The sequence below is a fragment of the Diplotaxodon limnothrissa genome, linkage group LG19, assembly GCF_057381915.1.
Source record: "Diplotaxodon limnothrissa isolate DT_005_m linkage group LG19, D_limnothrissa_male_GT1.1, whole genome shotgun sequence".
NCBI classification, from domain to species: domain Eukaryota; kingdom Metazoa; phylum Chordata; class Actinopteri; order Cichliformes; family Cichlidae; genus Diplotaxodon; species Diplotaxodon limnothrissa.
In genome coordinates, this window is record NC_140614.1 from 6650918 (window position 1) to 6669043 (window position 18126).

The 18126-nt window shown below is 38.9% G+C and overlaps 2 protein-coding genes across 6 annotated transcripts in view; one reads left to right on the forward strand and one right to left on the reverse strand.

Annotated features, from left to right (window-relative positions):
• Positions 1-7238, forward strand: part of LOC146611609 (nesprin-2-like) — a 53581-nt gene extending 46343 nt beyond the window's left edge. The window contains exons 45-50 of one of the 2 annotated variants that reach the window (XM_085343072.1): positions 948-1148; positions 1253-1375; positions 1693-1884; positions 3171-3242; positions 5960-6009; positions 6231-7238. In XM_085343072.1, the coding sequence (XP_085199198.1) occupies positions 948-1148; positions 1253-1375; positions 1693-1884; positions 3171-3242; positions 5960-6009; positions 6231-6441 (849 nt within the window). In that variant the 3' untranslated portion in view covers positions 6442-7238. The remainder of the gene's footprint in view (positions 1-947; positions 1149-1252; positions 1376-1692; positions 1885-3170; positions 3243-5959; positions 6010-6230) is intronic. The other variant, XM_085343071.1, reaches the window with a different exon arrangement.
• Positions 7239-8271: 1033 nt separating this feature from the next.
• esr2b (estrogen receptor 2b) overlaps positions 8272-18126 on the reverse strand; it is a 72749-nt gene continuing 62894 nt past the window's right edge. For all 4 annotated transcript variants that reach the window (XM_085343075.1, XM_085343073.1, XM_085343076.1 and 1 more), the window contains exons 9-10: positions 13564-13890; positions 8272-10582 (exon numbers count right to left, since the gene is read on the reverse strand). In XM_085343075.1, coding sequence (XP_085199201.1) covers positions 10471-10582; positions 13564-13890 — 439 coding nt within the window. In that variant the 3' untranslated portion in view covers positions 8272-10470. The remainder of the gene's footprint in view (positions 10583-13563; positions 13891-18126) is intronic.

Consider the following 18126-nt stretch of genomic DNA (forward strand, 5'->3'; position numbering starts at 1 on the left):
TATCTCCTGATGCTAACAGCAATGACGCTCACCTTAGCCAAATTCAAAACTACTGAAAAAACAGTCCGAAAAGATCAGAGTGCACCTTTTTTAAATTTCATTAACACCAAAGTAGCTGAAACTGATTAACAACCTCCTCTGCTACTTAACTGCCCAGATCATATCCCAAAAGTCTAACTGACTTGCTGCTGATTAGATTGAGTAGACTATATACTTCAGATCAAACCACATCTAAAGTGACATTGTTTCTCCTCCTGCTCTCCTCTTCCTTATTAAAAAAATAAATAAATAAATCAGGTAATATTTGATTTTTCCTGTGCTAACTTCAATTTTATTGGATTATAAGCTAATATTATTGAATATATAACATGTTAAAGATTTATGTTTTTTCATGATGAACTTATTGTCAATTATCTTTTAAAGAAGTGTTAATTTATTCAGCGTGGATAAAGACAAGATTAGAGGAAAAATCTTATAGATGTGTTAACAAAAAGAGCTGTTTTTGGTGAGAAATTAGGATTCCAGCAGTTGCATGGTGAGAGCTCTGCTCTTTGTTTTGTTTTTTTTCCTGATTTAGATGTTAAAAAAAATCTTCCATTTTAAATGACATTGACAAGACTGGAAATAACGTGTGAAGACTGAAAGTAGATGAGTTGTCATGTCATTTGTCCTACTGAAGAGAATGGGCTGGAGGATGTTCATTTATTTTGTATAATTTAACTCCAATTTTAGCAGGATTATATCAAATAAAACTGCATGCAGCCTTTCCTTGTGCTCACTCCACCCAACTTAACTTTTTCTTCTGATTAACAACCGTTTGGGGAAATACAAGTCACAATGCAGAATAATCAAAGTCGAATGAAAGGAATGTCAGCACAGTAGATTTTGGAACACTTCATCTGTCGTTTGTCTAAAATTAATGTTTTGGGGGGGGGGTTTCTGCTAAGGAGATGCAGAAGATTTTCAACAGCTACAAGTGTCTGATGATCTCCATCAACCTGAGCAGCCGTCACTTCCTGCGCGGCGACAGCACCGAGCTGCACGAGCAGCAGGAGGCCCTGGACTCAGCCAATCACAGCTGGACTCAGGCCTGCAGCGGCCTGGAGAGCTGGGAGAGGAGCCTGCACTCTGCTGTCATGCAGTGTCAGGTCAGACATGGAGACACCTCCTGAACGTTTACCCCATAGAGTTCAAAATAGTAGGAGTGATTCACAAAATGTGATTTGACCTGAATTGCTCTCCTCTTATTCAGGAATTTCACGAGACGCTACACTCGCTGCTGCTGTGGCTCGCTCAGGCTGAGGACAAACTCCGCACAGTGAACGTCAACGACCGCTCGCACTCTGCACTCCTGCAGCACAGAGACACGCTCACAGTGAGACAAACTATAGTCTTTTTAGTCTTGCCTTATTTTTGCACTAACATCATGTTGACTCTAATAGTCTGGATCTGACAAATATTCACTAAAATTTGTAGATATGGTTGCTGCAATTTCATCCTTGTTTTATACAGGAGACACCTATTCATCTACTCACACGTTGTCAAAACATGACATTCTTCCTGATTGGCATAATAGGTTAAATATACTTGAATGTTTTATGGAAAGCTGCAGTGATTGGTGTAAGTAACACAGAGCCTGTGGAGTCTCAGCTGATGTCTTAATACTGCCCTCTCTGTCGCCACCTGCTGCAGGCTCTGCAGGAGGAGCTGCGTGGCCGGCAACGGCGGGTTTCATCACTGCAGGCAATCTCCTCCCAACTTCTCCTGGAGGCCACTGGAGAGGACAGTGTAGAGGCCAAAGAGAAGGTCCACGTCATCAGCAACAAGCTGCATCTCCTGCTACGGCAGGTGGCTGCAGACCTGCGTACACTGCAGGGAACACTGGTAGGTCCATCTTCCTCTCAAAATCTCTGTCATGATATAAAGCAGCGGTGTCAAATAAAAGTCCTAAAGACCAGAAATGGCCTGGCAAAGAATCCAATTGGACCCACAGACACATGAAGGACTGCAGAGAGTTTGACATTTTACCTGTATTGTTATAAATTTCACTACTTTTCCTTTTCCTATTGGTTAAACCTCCCATTACCATAGAAACAAGGACAATGAAAGATTTTCTTTCACTTGTCCAGCTGTATGTGGCCCACAATGTAACTTGATATAGAGCTATAGTTTATGTGGCTGTGCAAAAACCATAAAAAAAATCAGTTTTTCTGTTTGTGAACATTGTTAAATGTTAAAAGTCAAATACAGTTAGGCCCATAAATATTTGGACAGAGACAAGCTTTTTGTAATATTGGCGCTGTACAATAATTAAATTTGATGCAGTTTTAAATGAAACAACTCAACAATAAAGTCTGAAGTGCAAACTTTCAGCTTTAATTCGGTGGGTTGAACAAAAAGATTAAAATGTGAGGAACTAAAGCATTTTTAACACAATCCCTTCATTTCAGCGGTTTAAAAGTAATCTGACAAATTAAATGCCTGAAAATAAATGTCCATATCTAATACTTAGTTGAAAACCCTTTGCTGGCTGTAAATAAAACTATGATCCGAAGGTGCACCTGCAGATTTTTCTGCCTTCTAGCTCATTGTTGCAGCTTTTAAACTCAGCTATGAGGATAGCACTTTATGGGTCTGCAGCTTCTAAATGATCCCCTCCAAGATGTTTCCCAGAAAAAGACTGTAATTTAGAACGATTCATGCAGGAAAAAGAGCCGGTGTTGAGTTGATCCACTTCCATTAAATTATTTTTGAGTGTAATTCAGATCATATTTTGGTGCACAGCAGTCCAGCTGTAGAGTGGGAATTTCTGGCATGTACTTGCAAGGAGCAAGGGAGAAAACAAACCACCATTCAAGGGTCAATCATTCAAATATATATAAGTCATTTATGTATTATTGGGTCTACCTTACAATATAAAGCGCCTGAGGTGACTGTTGTTGTGATTTGGCGAAATTGAATTGAAAAGTGCATGCTCTAATAGCAGTGCCTTTAAACGTGAGTTTTGCCCTCACTGAACTCTGTACTCACATCTGTTCAAACACAAATCTGGGGGAAATGCAAAAATGTGCAGCCGTTTGCTGCTCAACATTCCTCAAAGCCGATCATCTGTCAACGCTCTGAACTCGTGACTTAGAGCTGGTTTGATGAGTCTTGTCTCACTGTCTCAGGAAACCTGCTCCACCAGTTCTGAAGTAGAAAGCATTGGTCTGGGAAAGCTCAGCTCACCGCTTCTGCAACAGGTACACCTTGGTGTTTTACCTTTAATTTAGACTGTTCAGAAGCTGCATTAAAATAGAGTAAAATTGAACATGTATTTCAGAATATGATCATTTTAGCAGTGTGATGTGTTAAATAAATAAAAGTAAAATTCATCCACTGAACATCCACCATATTAATAACTGTATTTTTCACTGCATACTCTCCACATTTGAACCTGTCTAGAGTACATTTGGTACACAGGAACATTTTGGTAATTTGGCCAGCAGGGGTGCCGCGGACACAGCCACACACAGAGTTACTTTTTTCTATTTTTAATCTGTTCTGAAAATGTTACTCGTAACACAAAATGTGTTACTGTGTTTAATAAGCTTGACATGCTTTTTATACATGTTAGGTTTAACATTCTTATTAATGCAAAATATTAAAATAGTAAATTTACTCAAGTGTTTAGACTGAGCAATTTTTAGCTACACTGATAACATGCACACATTCACCTGGCATGCTGGTAGTGTGGATGTTTGATTTCATCTCAAAGTACATTTGAGGCAAAAGTCTTGTGATGTGTTACACATTAAGTCCACATTTCCCAGTTCCCAATTAGAATTTTCATCTGGGATTCCCATCAACTCGGACTTCCAGCTCGGAAAGTCAGAACAGCCCAACAAACCCTGACTTTACAATGAGAGTAAACAGTAGTAAAACTGTAAAACTTGTAAACTGCACAGTCACTGTTGTGTATTTGTGACTCATTAGGCACGCTGGTCACAATAAACAAAAACAAGTATTGCTCTGTTTTGCTTGTGATTAATGCTAACTTGCTAACAAGCAAAGCAAATCCTGATTTTCCTCGAGGGTGGAATATCTTTTGGAGGAATGGCATATTTCCCTCTAGCAGAATTCCAGAAACTTGTACTGGCAAGCATTAATTAGATATCGATCTCCTCCACAGTGTGTTTATTGTCCTGTCTTTCTTCCTTCACTCCAAACTGCTCAGGGCAGATGGCCCCGCCCCTCCCTGAGCCTGGCTCTGCCAGAGCTTTCTTCCTGTTAAAAGGGAGTTTTTCCTTCCTACTTTATTGGTCATAGGGGTCATCTGATTGTAGGGTCTTACCCTACAATCACAGATACCTTGTGGCATTTCTTGTTGGGATTTGGCACCATATAAATAAATTAAATTGATCTCGGGAGTGGCGTTACTCCTTACCAATACCATTTAAATGCCAGTTGGACTCCACAGTGCTGGGCAGTGAGCAAAGAGCACAGAGCCTACTGAAGGTCATTTTGTTGTATGTTCAGGATCACTCCTGAACATACAACTTCCAGGGAACACAATATTCAAACTGGAACCTGTTTTTTCTTTAACATTTATATGAGACCATAATACATTTAACCCTCTGAAACAGACTTATTGGGGAGAAAGTCAAAAATTGCTATCTGGGTTTTTTGGAGGGTTTTTTTCTAAACATATTCTGATTGCCTAGCTTTTAGGTTTAGTTAGGGTTGGGGTCTTCACCAAAGATGTCTTGGAGTTTTAAAGCAGGGGTGTCAAACAATAGACCCTGTGGGATAATTTCATATGTCAGTTATCAGTGGCCCATCGGTATTTGGGACAGCAAGTGCAGTGGTACAGGCCAGGTACACAGCGAGACTGGGAGCCCGATTTAAATGCAAGCGAGTTGGGAAAACGCAAAGAAAGGAGTGAAAACATAAACTGAGCAGCATCTGGCTGCATTTCAATGATATGGGAGTCTACAAAGCAGAGTGCAGAATTTATAATAACTAAACTAGGAGCTGGATAAAGTCATACCCGTTTTAATTTTCAGCAATTTTCGGTTGTGCAGGACAAAAGGTTTCAAACTTGTCCTTGTTTCCCCAGTGGTAGTAAATCTGTAAAAAAAAAGCTGCCTAGAAAAAGACTAAAGTTACAGTTCAGTACTGTATATTACATAAAAAAGACTATATATAAAGTGTCCTTGAAAAGCAGAGAAGCTGAAATGTGTGCTTGTAACACAGAGCCATGGATCAGTGTCTAAATGAGTCTCTCAGATCTGAATGTGCGCTTGAAGCCATTTAGAATAACTAGTTTTATGTGCTGCTCACCACAACAAACACAAGCATAAATGTTGAACTTTTTACTGCATTTTCATAAGTTTTACAGCTGTTCCTATTGATAAAAACCTCCCTTATGGCCATTCATACTACACAAAGTAATTAAGCAATAAACAATTAATGTGTTGACCCCCAGTGCCCCCCATACCAGAGGCAAGAAGGAGAAGATCTGGTTTAATGGGATGTACTGTGAGATCTGTTATTTAAATATAGACATGTGTGGTATCCACAGAAACGTCACAATCTCAGCTAAAAGCTCACAAAACCATTTCAACAACCACTGAACCAAACACAAAGCGCAAACATACACGAACATGCTGTTGGGTGCTGAAAGCCGACATCTCTCAGATTCCAAAACTCCCTGACCAAAAGTCACTGAACCAGCAGCAAAAGATCTTTGGAAAAAATTGTCATGAATTTTGTCTTACCTTCACTGTTTTGCTTCCACCGCGATAAAGTCACACTTCCTGCACAGATATCTCTCCCAGTGTGCTTCGAGACCAGTTTCCTATCAAAAATCTCTATTTTCTGCAAAATTCACTTTCTTGTTACACACCATTCTACCATTGTGTAGTGTTGTCAGCCGCTGTCCAAGTGATAAACACATGTGCTTTTTTCTTTGATTCAGGAGGAGGCTGGTCTGCAGGCAGCTCCGGTCAGACAATCAGCAACCAAAAGGTACCTTTTTATTTAATTAGAGTCAGAGTTAAATGAACCTTAAATCAGTCTCTATTCTAAAAAAAAAACAAAAAACTACAATCTTAGATCTCAAAGTGCAAAACGGCTGTTTATATTGCAGATTTGAGAATACAAAAATAAAGATGTTGTTTTTGACTTTTGTTCTGTTTGGTGAACAACATAAACATCTCTTTACTCTCTCAACATTTATCCACTTGCAGGGAGGAGAGACAGGACTCTTCCCCACAGCGACCCCTCTTCTACCGGGTTCTGCGAGCTGCTTTCCCCTTGCACCTGCTCTTCTTCATGCTCCTGGTTCTGGCCTGCCTGGTGCCTCTCTCTGAAGAGAACTACAGCTGTACACTGACCAACAACTTTGCCCGATCTTTCTACCCCATGCTGCACTACACCAACGGCCCCCCACCCACATGATCACTGCCACACTTTGTGTCCATGTTCTCCTTATAAAGGGATAGTAGAAAAAAAACAAAAACAGCCATATAGTGGAGGTAAAAATCCCAAATAGACACCGTTAACAATGTGACGGGTCATGTACCTGCTCCCTCCCATACAAAAATGAAGCACAGTTCTTCATGTCTGAAGGAATCATGTGTTCTTCACTCTAAACTTTATTGCTGTACTAAATTATTTATTTATTTATGCTCCTTAACAAGAAGCCATATTACTGCTGTGTTTAAGTTGTGATTTTTAGATTGTAGATTTGCCAGCTGATTTCCCCGCTGAAACAATTTCACACTTTTCAGATTCAGACGGTGCAAAAGGAAAAAAGGCTCCACGATTTATTTTGATATCTTCTATTTTGTATAGTGCGGTATGAGGGATTCGAGGGCGGTTATTACCAAAGCAACTGAAGAAATGTGAGGAGTACACCAGCCATTTTCTACCACTGCAGCTATTTGTACCGATTTTGTTTGTTTAGGGGGTTTCTTTAGGTTCGGGGGCAGTTGTTAAAAGCACATTTTGTACAGAAAGGAAAAGACACGTGTTCTTTTTCTTATTTGGGTTTTGAAATATTTAAAATAGGAATTGTAAGAGTTTTTTTCTTGTAAATAATGGCAGTGACTCCTTAGCAGACATGCCTTTGTGTATCCAACAGAACAACCATTCTTTTAACTCATAATGTTCTTTTAATGTTATAAATGAATCTTGTATATAATGGAAAACTACTGAGAAAAAAAGGGTAAATTGTTGCTTTCAACTGTGCTATTTAGCTGGGTTGTAATTTAAAAACTCTTAAGTTGATATATTGAAAATGTGATAAACAAACTTTTAAGAGTCAGTGTGATGAATATTTTCCTATGATATACGTGTGATATTTTAGCCGATCACTCAACCTAAGAGTCACCTTGATGCAGCTGTGGTTGCTGTTTCCAAAGTTGCACATTAGCCGGCTAGCAGCTAACTTTGTTCACCTGCTGTTTGGCACTTTTTGCCTAAAAGAACGAGCTGTAGGTTCACAGGTAGTTGGTGGGCTAGCCAGCAATGCATATATACTTAATTCATCCTCTCAGGTGTCCCGTAGCTCAGACAGATAATTAAAATTGTTATATTAAACAATATAAATGAATATAAAAATCTAACAGCTGTAGGAACAAATTCTCTTCCAAAGGTAACTGCCATTTTTACTTCTAAAATATTAGGGAGTGGGTAAATATTATTGTCAAATTTGCTCATGACAGTTTCCTCACAAAGTCGATGTGCAGCTTTACAACAACAACAACCCCCAAAGGCTAAAAACACAATTCATCTACAGACCTGGTAGTTGACTGTGGTTTTGGCCCTATATGTGACTTTTTGTTTTATGTAACCTCACCCATGTATTATGAAAGGGTATTTTATATTTATTTTGAGCTGTATTTATCATAAATTGTACAGCTTTTTTTTTTGAGGTTTTAAACTTGAGCAGGGCTATCCAACTCGACCAATGACACGAAAGTCTGCAACGATCACCCGTTATTACGTACACATGAGATTTTTCTGAATTGTTTTTTGTTCCAGTGCAGATGAACAGCGCGTCTCAAGAGCCACACGGCACAATTTGAGTTGAACTTGAATGTAAGAAATCGTTTGAGAGGTGAATGTAGCTGTGTCCATGCACAATCAAAGATCATTAAATGTGTGTAATTTACTGTTAAAGTTACTGATAAATGTTATAAAGAAGATTCTATGAGCAATTCAAAACTGTAGATAATTTCAGCCTCGGCACAAAAGCCTCACAGAACAGAAACAACAAAAGGTGTGTAAAGTTTGATTTATTTTGTGATCTCTTATTTATGGGATGTACTGTTTGTAATTTTGAACTGACAATAAACCATGTTTGCCACGATGTGCTGCTGCTGCTGGTTGTGAGTTCACAGAAAAGACAGGTGAAAAAAATCCACAAGATCTGACACGAGTGTGTGCGGCGTGCACAGACTGCCAACAGAAACAGCTTCAGCATCAGATTTGGGTGTGTGTTCATGTGCGCACAATCCACAAACATCAGGAAATAAAGCAGAGTAAACATATATTGGTCTATTAACAGTGGTTAAATAATCTGGCACTAAGGTTAAATTTACACTGGCACACAAGTGGCACATTTTATGACTTGGGAATGAGTACATGGTGCATCTATTTCCTTTTAGTTTGCTTTGTGTGACGGAAAATAAGCTGTTTGCAGTTTTGATGTTCCAAGTAACAGGCTGTTCTCTCAAGTCTTATGTGGTTAATGAGATCATAAAGCAAAGAAGACACACAAATGAGCCCTTAAGGGTTTATATGTACAAGAAGCTGAATAGTTTTAAAGGAAAATATCAACAGCCAACAGTTTCTCAACCTTGAAAACAGAGCGATTCTGGACTGATGCCAAAGCTCAATTTGTCTACATGAGAAGTTACAGCTAAGAACATGGATAAATCTGCAACATGCAACAAACACATTTCTCTTTTTTTTGGTGTCTTACTGTTACACTGCTGACATACAGTGCTAAGTCATTTAATTAAGCTTTATTTATACAGTGCCAAATGACAACAACCGTTCCCTGAAGGTGCTTTATACTACTGTAAAGACCCTAAAACCTACAACAATACAAAGACTCCCTATGGGCAAGCAGTTGGCAACAGTGGGAAGGAAAAGCTCCCAGGTTCTGACAGGAGGAGCCAACACCCATGTACCATACACATCTACATTATTTTTAATGACCAGCAGGGGGCAATCTGCCTGGCTACACAACGACTTTACATCTGTCAAGAACTGCTTACTCTGTGACTTAAATAAACACTATGGGCTCAGGCAGTAGTTTAAAATTAATAATGAAAAAGGTAGTAAATTTTCACAATTCTGGGCATTTTTAAAAAGGAGGATTATCTAAGATATTTATGTCATTTTCACAGTTAAAAACGAGTTAGACTTTTCTTATCTCCAAATTTCTTTGTTACGGACAACAATGAAAACTCTTCACTCAAGGCTTCATCATGGGGGCTCACCAACCATCGGGTGATGTCACAGTGACCAGTGTTACCATTAGCATATTAGTAAAGCCAAGATCAGTAGCTTCAAGTGTGATAAACTTCAAGTGCTGAAATCAAGTATAAAAAACTAAGTTTCTGTTGTTGTAAAGTAATTTAATTTTGTGCATTTTAGCTTGTACAAACATATGGCTTAGGTATGGCTTGTTTAAGGCAGTCAGGCTGTTCCGATTCTAAATCTAACAGTCTGAGAAAAAGTTGCTAAAGCTCATTATATCAGATTAGATGTATTACTATGACTAAATTGTGAAATTTTCCTTTTTTCAAATTTTGCTGGTAGCCTTTGCAGAAGGGGTCTGTGCCACTGTTTACTGTATAAATTCAGCATTAGTTTAACCAGAGAAACAGAGAACAAGTTTAACAGTCGTTTTGGTAAAAGGCCACATACTGTTGATCGAATCCACAAACAGATAAGTACAAAGACTGTAGAAAATTCCTGCGTAAACAGGCACAGATTAAAACACCAAAGTGCACAGTAATAAAAGCAGAAAAAACACAATAGGGTGACAGAGAACAGCGTCCTTTTACGTCCTTGTACGACTAACAAATCTTACAGAAATGAACGTTGACTTGTTGGCCAAGTGCACCCTTATGAGTAAGTGGAGACGGTTTGTAGATGGCTTGTTCTGGATGTTACATCAAGGTGATAAAAAGAGATACAAATACTGTTTATCAAAAAAAACGCACACAGGCTGCCGGGCAGCCAGCCAGTGATGTCCTTATGAACAGCGATGGTAGTGCACATTCACAAGAAATATTTACGCACACAAAATATACATTCGATCAAAAATTTTTTTAAAGACTACAAAAATCTTGACAAGAGAAACTTTACCTCACAACAGCGCTTTCTGTTTTGTTTTTTTATGTTTGTTTTTTTCCAATCTTTGGGTGATGAATATCCACTAAGGTTTAGCCTCAGTCAGTTCTGTCACTCTCAAGCTGTTTCCGTGACAACTCTATCAGGGATGACGTAGGTTGTTGGCTCCACCGATGGACCTGGACCTGCATCCCTATTATCCAGTGACAGGTGCTCCGCAGAAATGTAACTGTGAGGGAAATTATTACAGTTATTTTCCAGAGGAAGGGAATGATTTGCTATTCTTAAGCACTCTGGACATGGAATAAAGTCAAAGTTCATTTTGGGAAGTTTGAGTACTGTGCACAAGTCTTGAGATACCCCTCGTTTTTTTAGACTTTTGCTACAAAAAAATGGAAATAGAAATAGACACATGGAAAGTATAAGTTCAGTTCTAACAAGCTTGAAAATCAATAGTTGTTATGAGCAACTTTATTCCTCATTTGAGAATCACCTTTTTGTTTTAAAAATGCTATTTTATTCCTATCACACTGTTTTATCTTTGGCATTTTTTACAGTTTCAACTGCTCTTTGGATATAAATACACTATATTCCCAATAGTATTCACTCACCACTCAAAATCACTGAATTTAGGTGTTCCAATTACTTCCATGGCCACAGGTGTATAAAACCATGCTTAGGGGCATGCAGACTGTTTCTGCAAACATTTGTGAAAGAATGGGTCGTTCTCGGGAGCGCAGTGAATTCCAATGGTGAAATTTCCTCCCAACTAAATAATCCACAATCAACTGTTAGTGGTGTAATAATAATAATAATAAAAAAAGGAAGCTATTGGGAATGACAGCAACTCAGCCATTTGTGGTAGGCAGCCATGCAAAATCGGATGATCTGATATCCTCGTGTTGGTGTTGTTCCCAGACCATCATGAAAATGTTGTTCCAGGTTCAACATTGCAAGTGACCAATCACATTGTTGTGACGTTATTCCTTTGCGCGCCAAGCCATTCGTGCATTTATGAAATTCCAATGTTGCAAGGACAATATCAATTCTGCTTACTGTTTATTAAAGGGTTACGGTTAGGGTTAGGGTCAGGGTCAGGGTCCGTTGATCGGCGGACAGAGGCGGTTTCACGCAGCTTAAGTACAGTTTTTTGTTTTACGCCGGTTTTTCCCGAAGTCGCAAAAGTATGACGTCACAACATTCTGATTGGTCACTTGCAATGTTGATCCTGGAACAACATTTAGTATGATGATCTGGGAACAACACCAACACGAGGATATCAGATCAACCATGCAAAATCATAGAGGTCACTGCAGAGGTCACCAACTTTCTGTAGAGTCGATCACTACAGACCTCAAAACTTCTCGTGACCATGATATTAGCTCAAAAACAGAGAGCTTCATGGAACGAGTTTCCACCCGTCAAGCAGCTGCATCCCAGCCTGACATCACGCCAGGGTGGCTGTAGCTCAGGAGGCAGAGCGGGTCATCTAATGGCTGGTTCCCTCTAGACTACATGCTAAGTATCCTTGGGCAAGATATTAACCCTAAGCTGCTCTCCGATGCGTCCATCAGATTGTGAATGTTAGTTAATAAGCACTTAAAATCATAGAAGAAAGTGCTTGTGTGAATGGGTGAATGTGGCATGTTGTATTAAGCGCTCTGAGTACTCCGGGAGAGTAGAAAAGCGCTATATAAGAATCAGTCCATTACCATTTACACCATGAAGCACAATGCAAAGTTTTAGATGCAAGGGTGTGAAGCACAGCAACACTGGACTCTAAAGCAGTGGCCACATGTTCTCTGGCAATCCAATGGCCGAGTTTGGTGTGGGGTTGCTTTTCAGTCTTTAGTTCCAGTGAAAGAAACCTTTAATGCGTCAGCAGACCAAAACATTCTGGACAATTTCTTAGTCCCAACTTTGTGGGAACAGTTTGGGGATGGCCCCTACACACCAGTGCACAAAGCATAAAGAAATGTATGAGTGAGTTTGGTGTGGAAGAGCTTGACTGGCCTGCACAGTCCGGACCTCAGCGTGATATAACACCTTTTATAGTTGGGCTGGCATTATATTAAAGCCTAAGGATTAAGAAGAGGATGTCACTCAAGTTCATATGTGTTTTAAAACAACAATCCAAAGGTGAGTACATTGCAATGGATGACATCCTGTGCAATAGTGTTTATGTGCAATAACGTTTTATTTTATTATGCTGGATGACTGTGTTCAGGTTCCAAGGCAGACAAGCAAATGCTTTGGGCAAAGTAGTGGATCAGAAGGACAGCTTTTAATGCTCAGATTCATAGGTTCATAGTGCTAAGTGGCTTAACCCGAGAAAACTAAAGCTGGGTGACTTTAACCCACATGAAAGTGATAGTGTTACAAAAGTGCACATTGGTGTTTTGGGGTTAATAACCAGAAAAACATTGCTCTGGAATAGTCAAGTTCAAGGACAGAATTGAAAATGAGAGAAGAAGCAGCCAAAGAAAGACCTTCAGAAAACCTGGAGAACTTTTGCTTGAGACAAATTTAAGAAATAACAAGAAACTCAAGCTCCTTGGAATCAAAACATGAAGAAATGAGGCTGGGTATTTTACCACAACTATGCAGACAATGTTTTTTGTACATTTTCTTGTTCTGTAACTGTTCTGTAATGTTATTTTGTACTTACTTGATGATATATATATATATATATATATATATATACACATATATATATATATATATATATATACATATATATATATATATATATATATATACATATATATATATATATACATACATATATATATATATATATATATATATATATATATACACATATATATATATTGTTATTATAACTTGTAGGCTTTTGTGTAACACTTGTGGGTCAAGCTGACTTGCCTTTCATTTTTCTTTTTCCTTCTGTCCATCATTACTGTGCTTCTTTCCTTTATTGCTGCATTTTTTTCCTTTCTGTCTTCCTTCATCTCTTTCTCGACTTTTACCTTTTTCCTCATCTACCTTCCTTTTCTTCTCATTTGCCTCCTATCTTCCCTTTTTCTTGTCTTCTACTCATCCACCATCCCCCTGCCAGTAGCTTCTACCTACATTGTTTTGTTTTTTCCTTTTTCCTTCAGTTTATCCTCCCTTCTTATCCTCTGTTCCATCACCTTTCTTTGTTTCTAAACTTAACACGTCTGCTTTAAGTGCAGTAACAGAACTTACTCGTTGCTGTCCAAGTGAGACCCCGCTAAATTCTGTGATGGAGATGTAGACTGAAGGGTGAGCAGATGTCCGTCCAGGACCGGGACTTCCGCTGGAGGCACAGTGGTATTGTCAGCAGCTGTAGCCATCTGGTCCAGGCCTGGCTGCAGGTCAGATGGCGGTGGGGGGAACTGTTGCTGTTCAGAGTAAGTGTCAGAGCCAGGCGAGGATGATGATGTTTGACTGCTGCTGCTGGCTGTGTTGGCATCCAGCATCTCCAGGAGGAGGTCGTACACCAGCACCGCATTCTTCCTCTTCATGGAGGACAGGTGGTCGATGCCTTTGTTACTGTAATGAGAGGGAACGTGACCATGAGCCCAAAAGAAAAGAAGAAAGGGAATTAAACAACTAAGGACCAGATCGCTCAAAGAAATGAAAAGCAGTTAAACTGTTAATATCTCAAATGAAACCTGATGTATATGGAACTCCAAAGTGTTCAAAATTAAATAAATAAATAGGACACGATGAAATAAATAACTATGTGAATAAATAAGACACAGATACTGTATGTAATGTGAGAATGATATTTTGAAATAATGGAACTAGAGATGGACCGATCCGATATTACGTATCGGTATCGGTCCTAAATTACTGGATCGGATATCGGAGAAAAATAAAAAATGTAATCCAATCCATTAAATATCACGAAAGCACCTCACAAACTTGCAACACGCCGTAACTCACCTCAGAACGTTAGCACGTCGGAGCAGTATGCATCACGTGATAGAGCGGCTGTGGCATGCGGGACCTGTCGGTGGTCTGGATAGCATTTGGAGCTTCACTAGCAACCCGGCATTTCATCTCCGACAAAGTTATCCCCGAGAGAAGTAAAGCAAGTGTGTAAGTCCATCTCTAAATGTTTGTAAAGCATTCCTGCGTTAAGCTTAACAAACGACTGCCTCTTCTTGCTGCTACTTCAATCATGAAACCGCTTAATGATCAGCTGATCGGCTTTTCTGTCGCGAGTCCGTCTCTCTGGTTTGTTTTTGGCCCACTTTGCACCAGAAAGAGGAAACCAGTGGCTGAACAACAGCAGCACGTTTAAGCTTGATAAGCTGTTGTTAGAATTTATTTAATATTACTTTCTACTCAAGGATCTTTTTCTTCGTAGCTGACGGCTGGTAACTGTGCAGGGGCGGATCTAGCAAAGTTTAGCCAGGGGGGCCGATAGGGCATTAACAGGGAAAAGGGGGCACAAAGACATACTTTTCTTTCTTATTCTCATTTAAAATGTCTAGCTTTTAATAAATAATTATCTGACACCCAAAGTTTTAATTTGATGTAAAATGAATAGAAGTCAATTACTGTATATAGTGACTATTAAGTCTAATATATATACCCTAGTAAGCTATAGTACTTTTTCCTTTGGGAAGGTACCATCTGTGCAGTCTGCAATTTTGTTGAAGAAAGATGTTGAATCTATTTAATATTTCTTGAAAAATAATTGATTTCTGTGCATTTTTTTTCACACTGCATCAAATTAAGGTTGATTACGTCGATTAAGCATCATGAGGTGGAGCGTGAGGGGTGGTTCCCCATTTTTTATTTATTTATTTTTGTTGTTGCTGGGAGTTGGAACCCTATTAGTTAGGTTGCTTAATATTTACGCTAAGTACTCTTTAAAATACCAGAATAGGAGGATGGTGTAGGTTGAAGTTTATTAGATTGATCAGTATTGCTGAACTATGAAATATTTTTTTTTGCATATAGGTATAACAGAATAGCTTTAGTGTAGTTGTTGTTTTAAACTTGAGTATGAACTTATACAAAATGCAGCAAGATATTTTTGTTGATTAAAAAACACTATATCGGATTCATATCGGTATCGGCAGATATCCAAATTTATGATATCGGAATCGGTATCGGACATAAAAAAGTGGTATCGTGCCATCTCTAAATGGAACACATTTTGAAAAAAAAGCTCATTATTGTGAAATATATTGCATTCTGCTATATAAATTTACTTATTATTGTGAAATATTATTTCATGGTCATTATTTATCACAATAACAGAGATTATTCCTGAGGCATTTTATTTATTCCCAACCATTTTTATTCCAAAATGTCCTTTTTTCAAAGTCAGTCTTTATTTCAAAATCCCGTTTTTCCCAATGGCCTATTTATTTCATAATGCGACTTTTCAGCAGAATGACTTTGTCTGTCAATCAGTGTGAGTGGCCTTTGCACCTATTGGCTGATCGTTTACTATCGACTAGTTTTCCTGGATACCTGCTCCGCGGACGGCTGCTACAGGTAGCAAAAACGTGCTAGGTCAAAAGTCGGGGAGGATGGCTATGGGCTCCAAATGTGGTCATAAATATTTTGTACTTGTAAAAAAGATTTGTATGTGTAAAAAATATTTGTGTGTGCGTAAAAAAGATTTGCATGTGTAAAAAAGATTTGTGTGCGCGTAAAAAAGATTTGTGTGCGCGTAAAAAAGATTTGTGTGCGCGTAAAAAAGATTTGTGTGCGCGTAAAAAAGATTTGTGTGTGGACTTAGCCCAAAAAAACCCTGCAAGTTACAAGTACGAATTTTGACCCTATTTTTCTTCCTTTCATCTGATTGGTCAATGTCATGTCAATCACAAATGTAACAATCCAATCAGAGAACAGATGGGTTTGGCTGTCGGAGGGGCGCTTTTTTGAACTGCAGGTCTTTGAAGGGAATAAATGCCCGTTTTCATGCCAACCCAGCGTTTTCCTTCATCACCACGAAGGAAAACAGTCTGTGGTCGTCCGAGTTTGGTGATTTTTGTGTCACCGGTCTACGTGTTTAATATAGGGACTTCCCCAGCCTTTTCAACAGCGCTGCGGACCACGGGGTGGGGGCGGGCAGTGTTTTGGAAATGACAGTCTTCATTACAAAGCTTTCTTCGTTATGAATTAGCATACATGTTTTTATTGAACATTTGAAGAACCAGCAAAAAAAAAACAGAAACTCTTGTAGAGGACATAAAGTCAGAGATAGAAAAGACAAGGAGCAGGTGCATCTAGTACAGGTAGAGCTGCTGCAAAAACCCACAGAGCCCAGCAGCCAGCGAAACAAATTCTGGATCCTTTGCTTTTAGTTAGCAGTTAGCATTAGCAGCACATCCTGCGTCCCATGTGAATGGACTTTTATGCTGCACACTGTGACTCACAGCAATGGTCCTGGGTCAGCCCTGACTTTGTGTTAAACTAATCCTAAAGTAATAATGGTATTTCTAACCACTGATATAGCACAACTTTATCCTTTCAACAGCTGCTGAAAGTTAGGGGACCTAACTGCTATCGGATATTTATATAGAGATCCTCCAGCTTCAAACTGTATCACCCTTCAAGGACCTGCAGTTCAAAAAAGCGCCCCTCCGACAGCCAAACCCATCTGTTCTCTGATTGGATTGTTACATTTGTGATTGACATGACATTGACCAATCAGATGAAAGGAAGGAAAATAGGGTCAAAATTCGTACTTGTAACTTGCAGGGTTTTTTTGGGCTAAGTCCACACACAAATCTTTTTTACACATACAAATCTTTTTTACGCACACACAAATTCTATTAAAACATTCAAATCTTTTTTACACATACAAATCTTTTTAACAAGTACAAAATATTTATGACCACATTTTGAGCCCATAGATGGCGGTCTGGTGTGAACTTCAGTCAATTCTGCTCATTTTAGGAGATCAGATAGAGAGGGATCATTTACCTGTAGATACTGTTTTGAGTCGTTTAGATGATGTTTCTGAAATGCTTGGGATTATAATTGCTCTTCAAGATGTTAGCATCGATGACAGCATTGTCGAAAGGAATGTCTGAAGTAAGTTTATGCTGTAATTTAACACCTGTGTGAGTCTGTACACAGCATTATTTAGATATTGACCTTAATTATGACGTTTGATATTGAAATATTATCGCTTACTTTTTTATTGTGAATGTCTAAAATAAGTGGGGCAGCTACGGCTAAAGCTATCGGCGCCATCTCGTTGTTGAGACACGTTTAGCCGGCGCAGTGTTAGCTGTTAGAGTGTGTTAACTCGGAGACTGGGGGCACTGGAACCTGTAGGAACCTTTTACACAGAGTAGACCCACCAGCTTTCCACAGTCTACTTACTTATCACATCTTGGTAGACAGCAGGGTCATTAGTGCTTTAAATAGTACATAGTTGAATGTTTCATTGCTGTTTGCAGCTAATTGTTCTCTGATAACACATAACAAAGTTGATGTTAAATAGCAAGTTTATTGAAATGGTTTTGTCTATTACAGCAGCATTTTAAATATCATACTTTCTCTGGTGTCTTCAGTAAAGCTAAAACAAGAATACATTGTTTTGTTGAGACTTGCTGTTATACTAAAAAAAAAAAAATTATGTGCAGAAAATCTGATAGGTATTCTTCTATTGGGAATGAGGACTTGGATGCAAAAGTGCTGGACATTCAGCGTCATTACCCAAATGCCGGCTGCAGAATGATGATGGGACATCTACGATCCAGAGGCATACACATTCAAAGTAAGCTGATATTGTTTGAATATCCAAACACC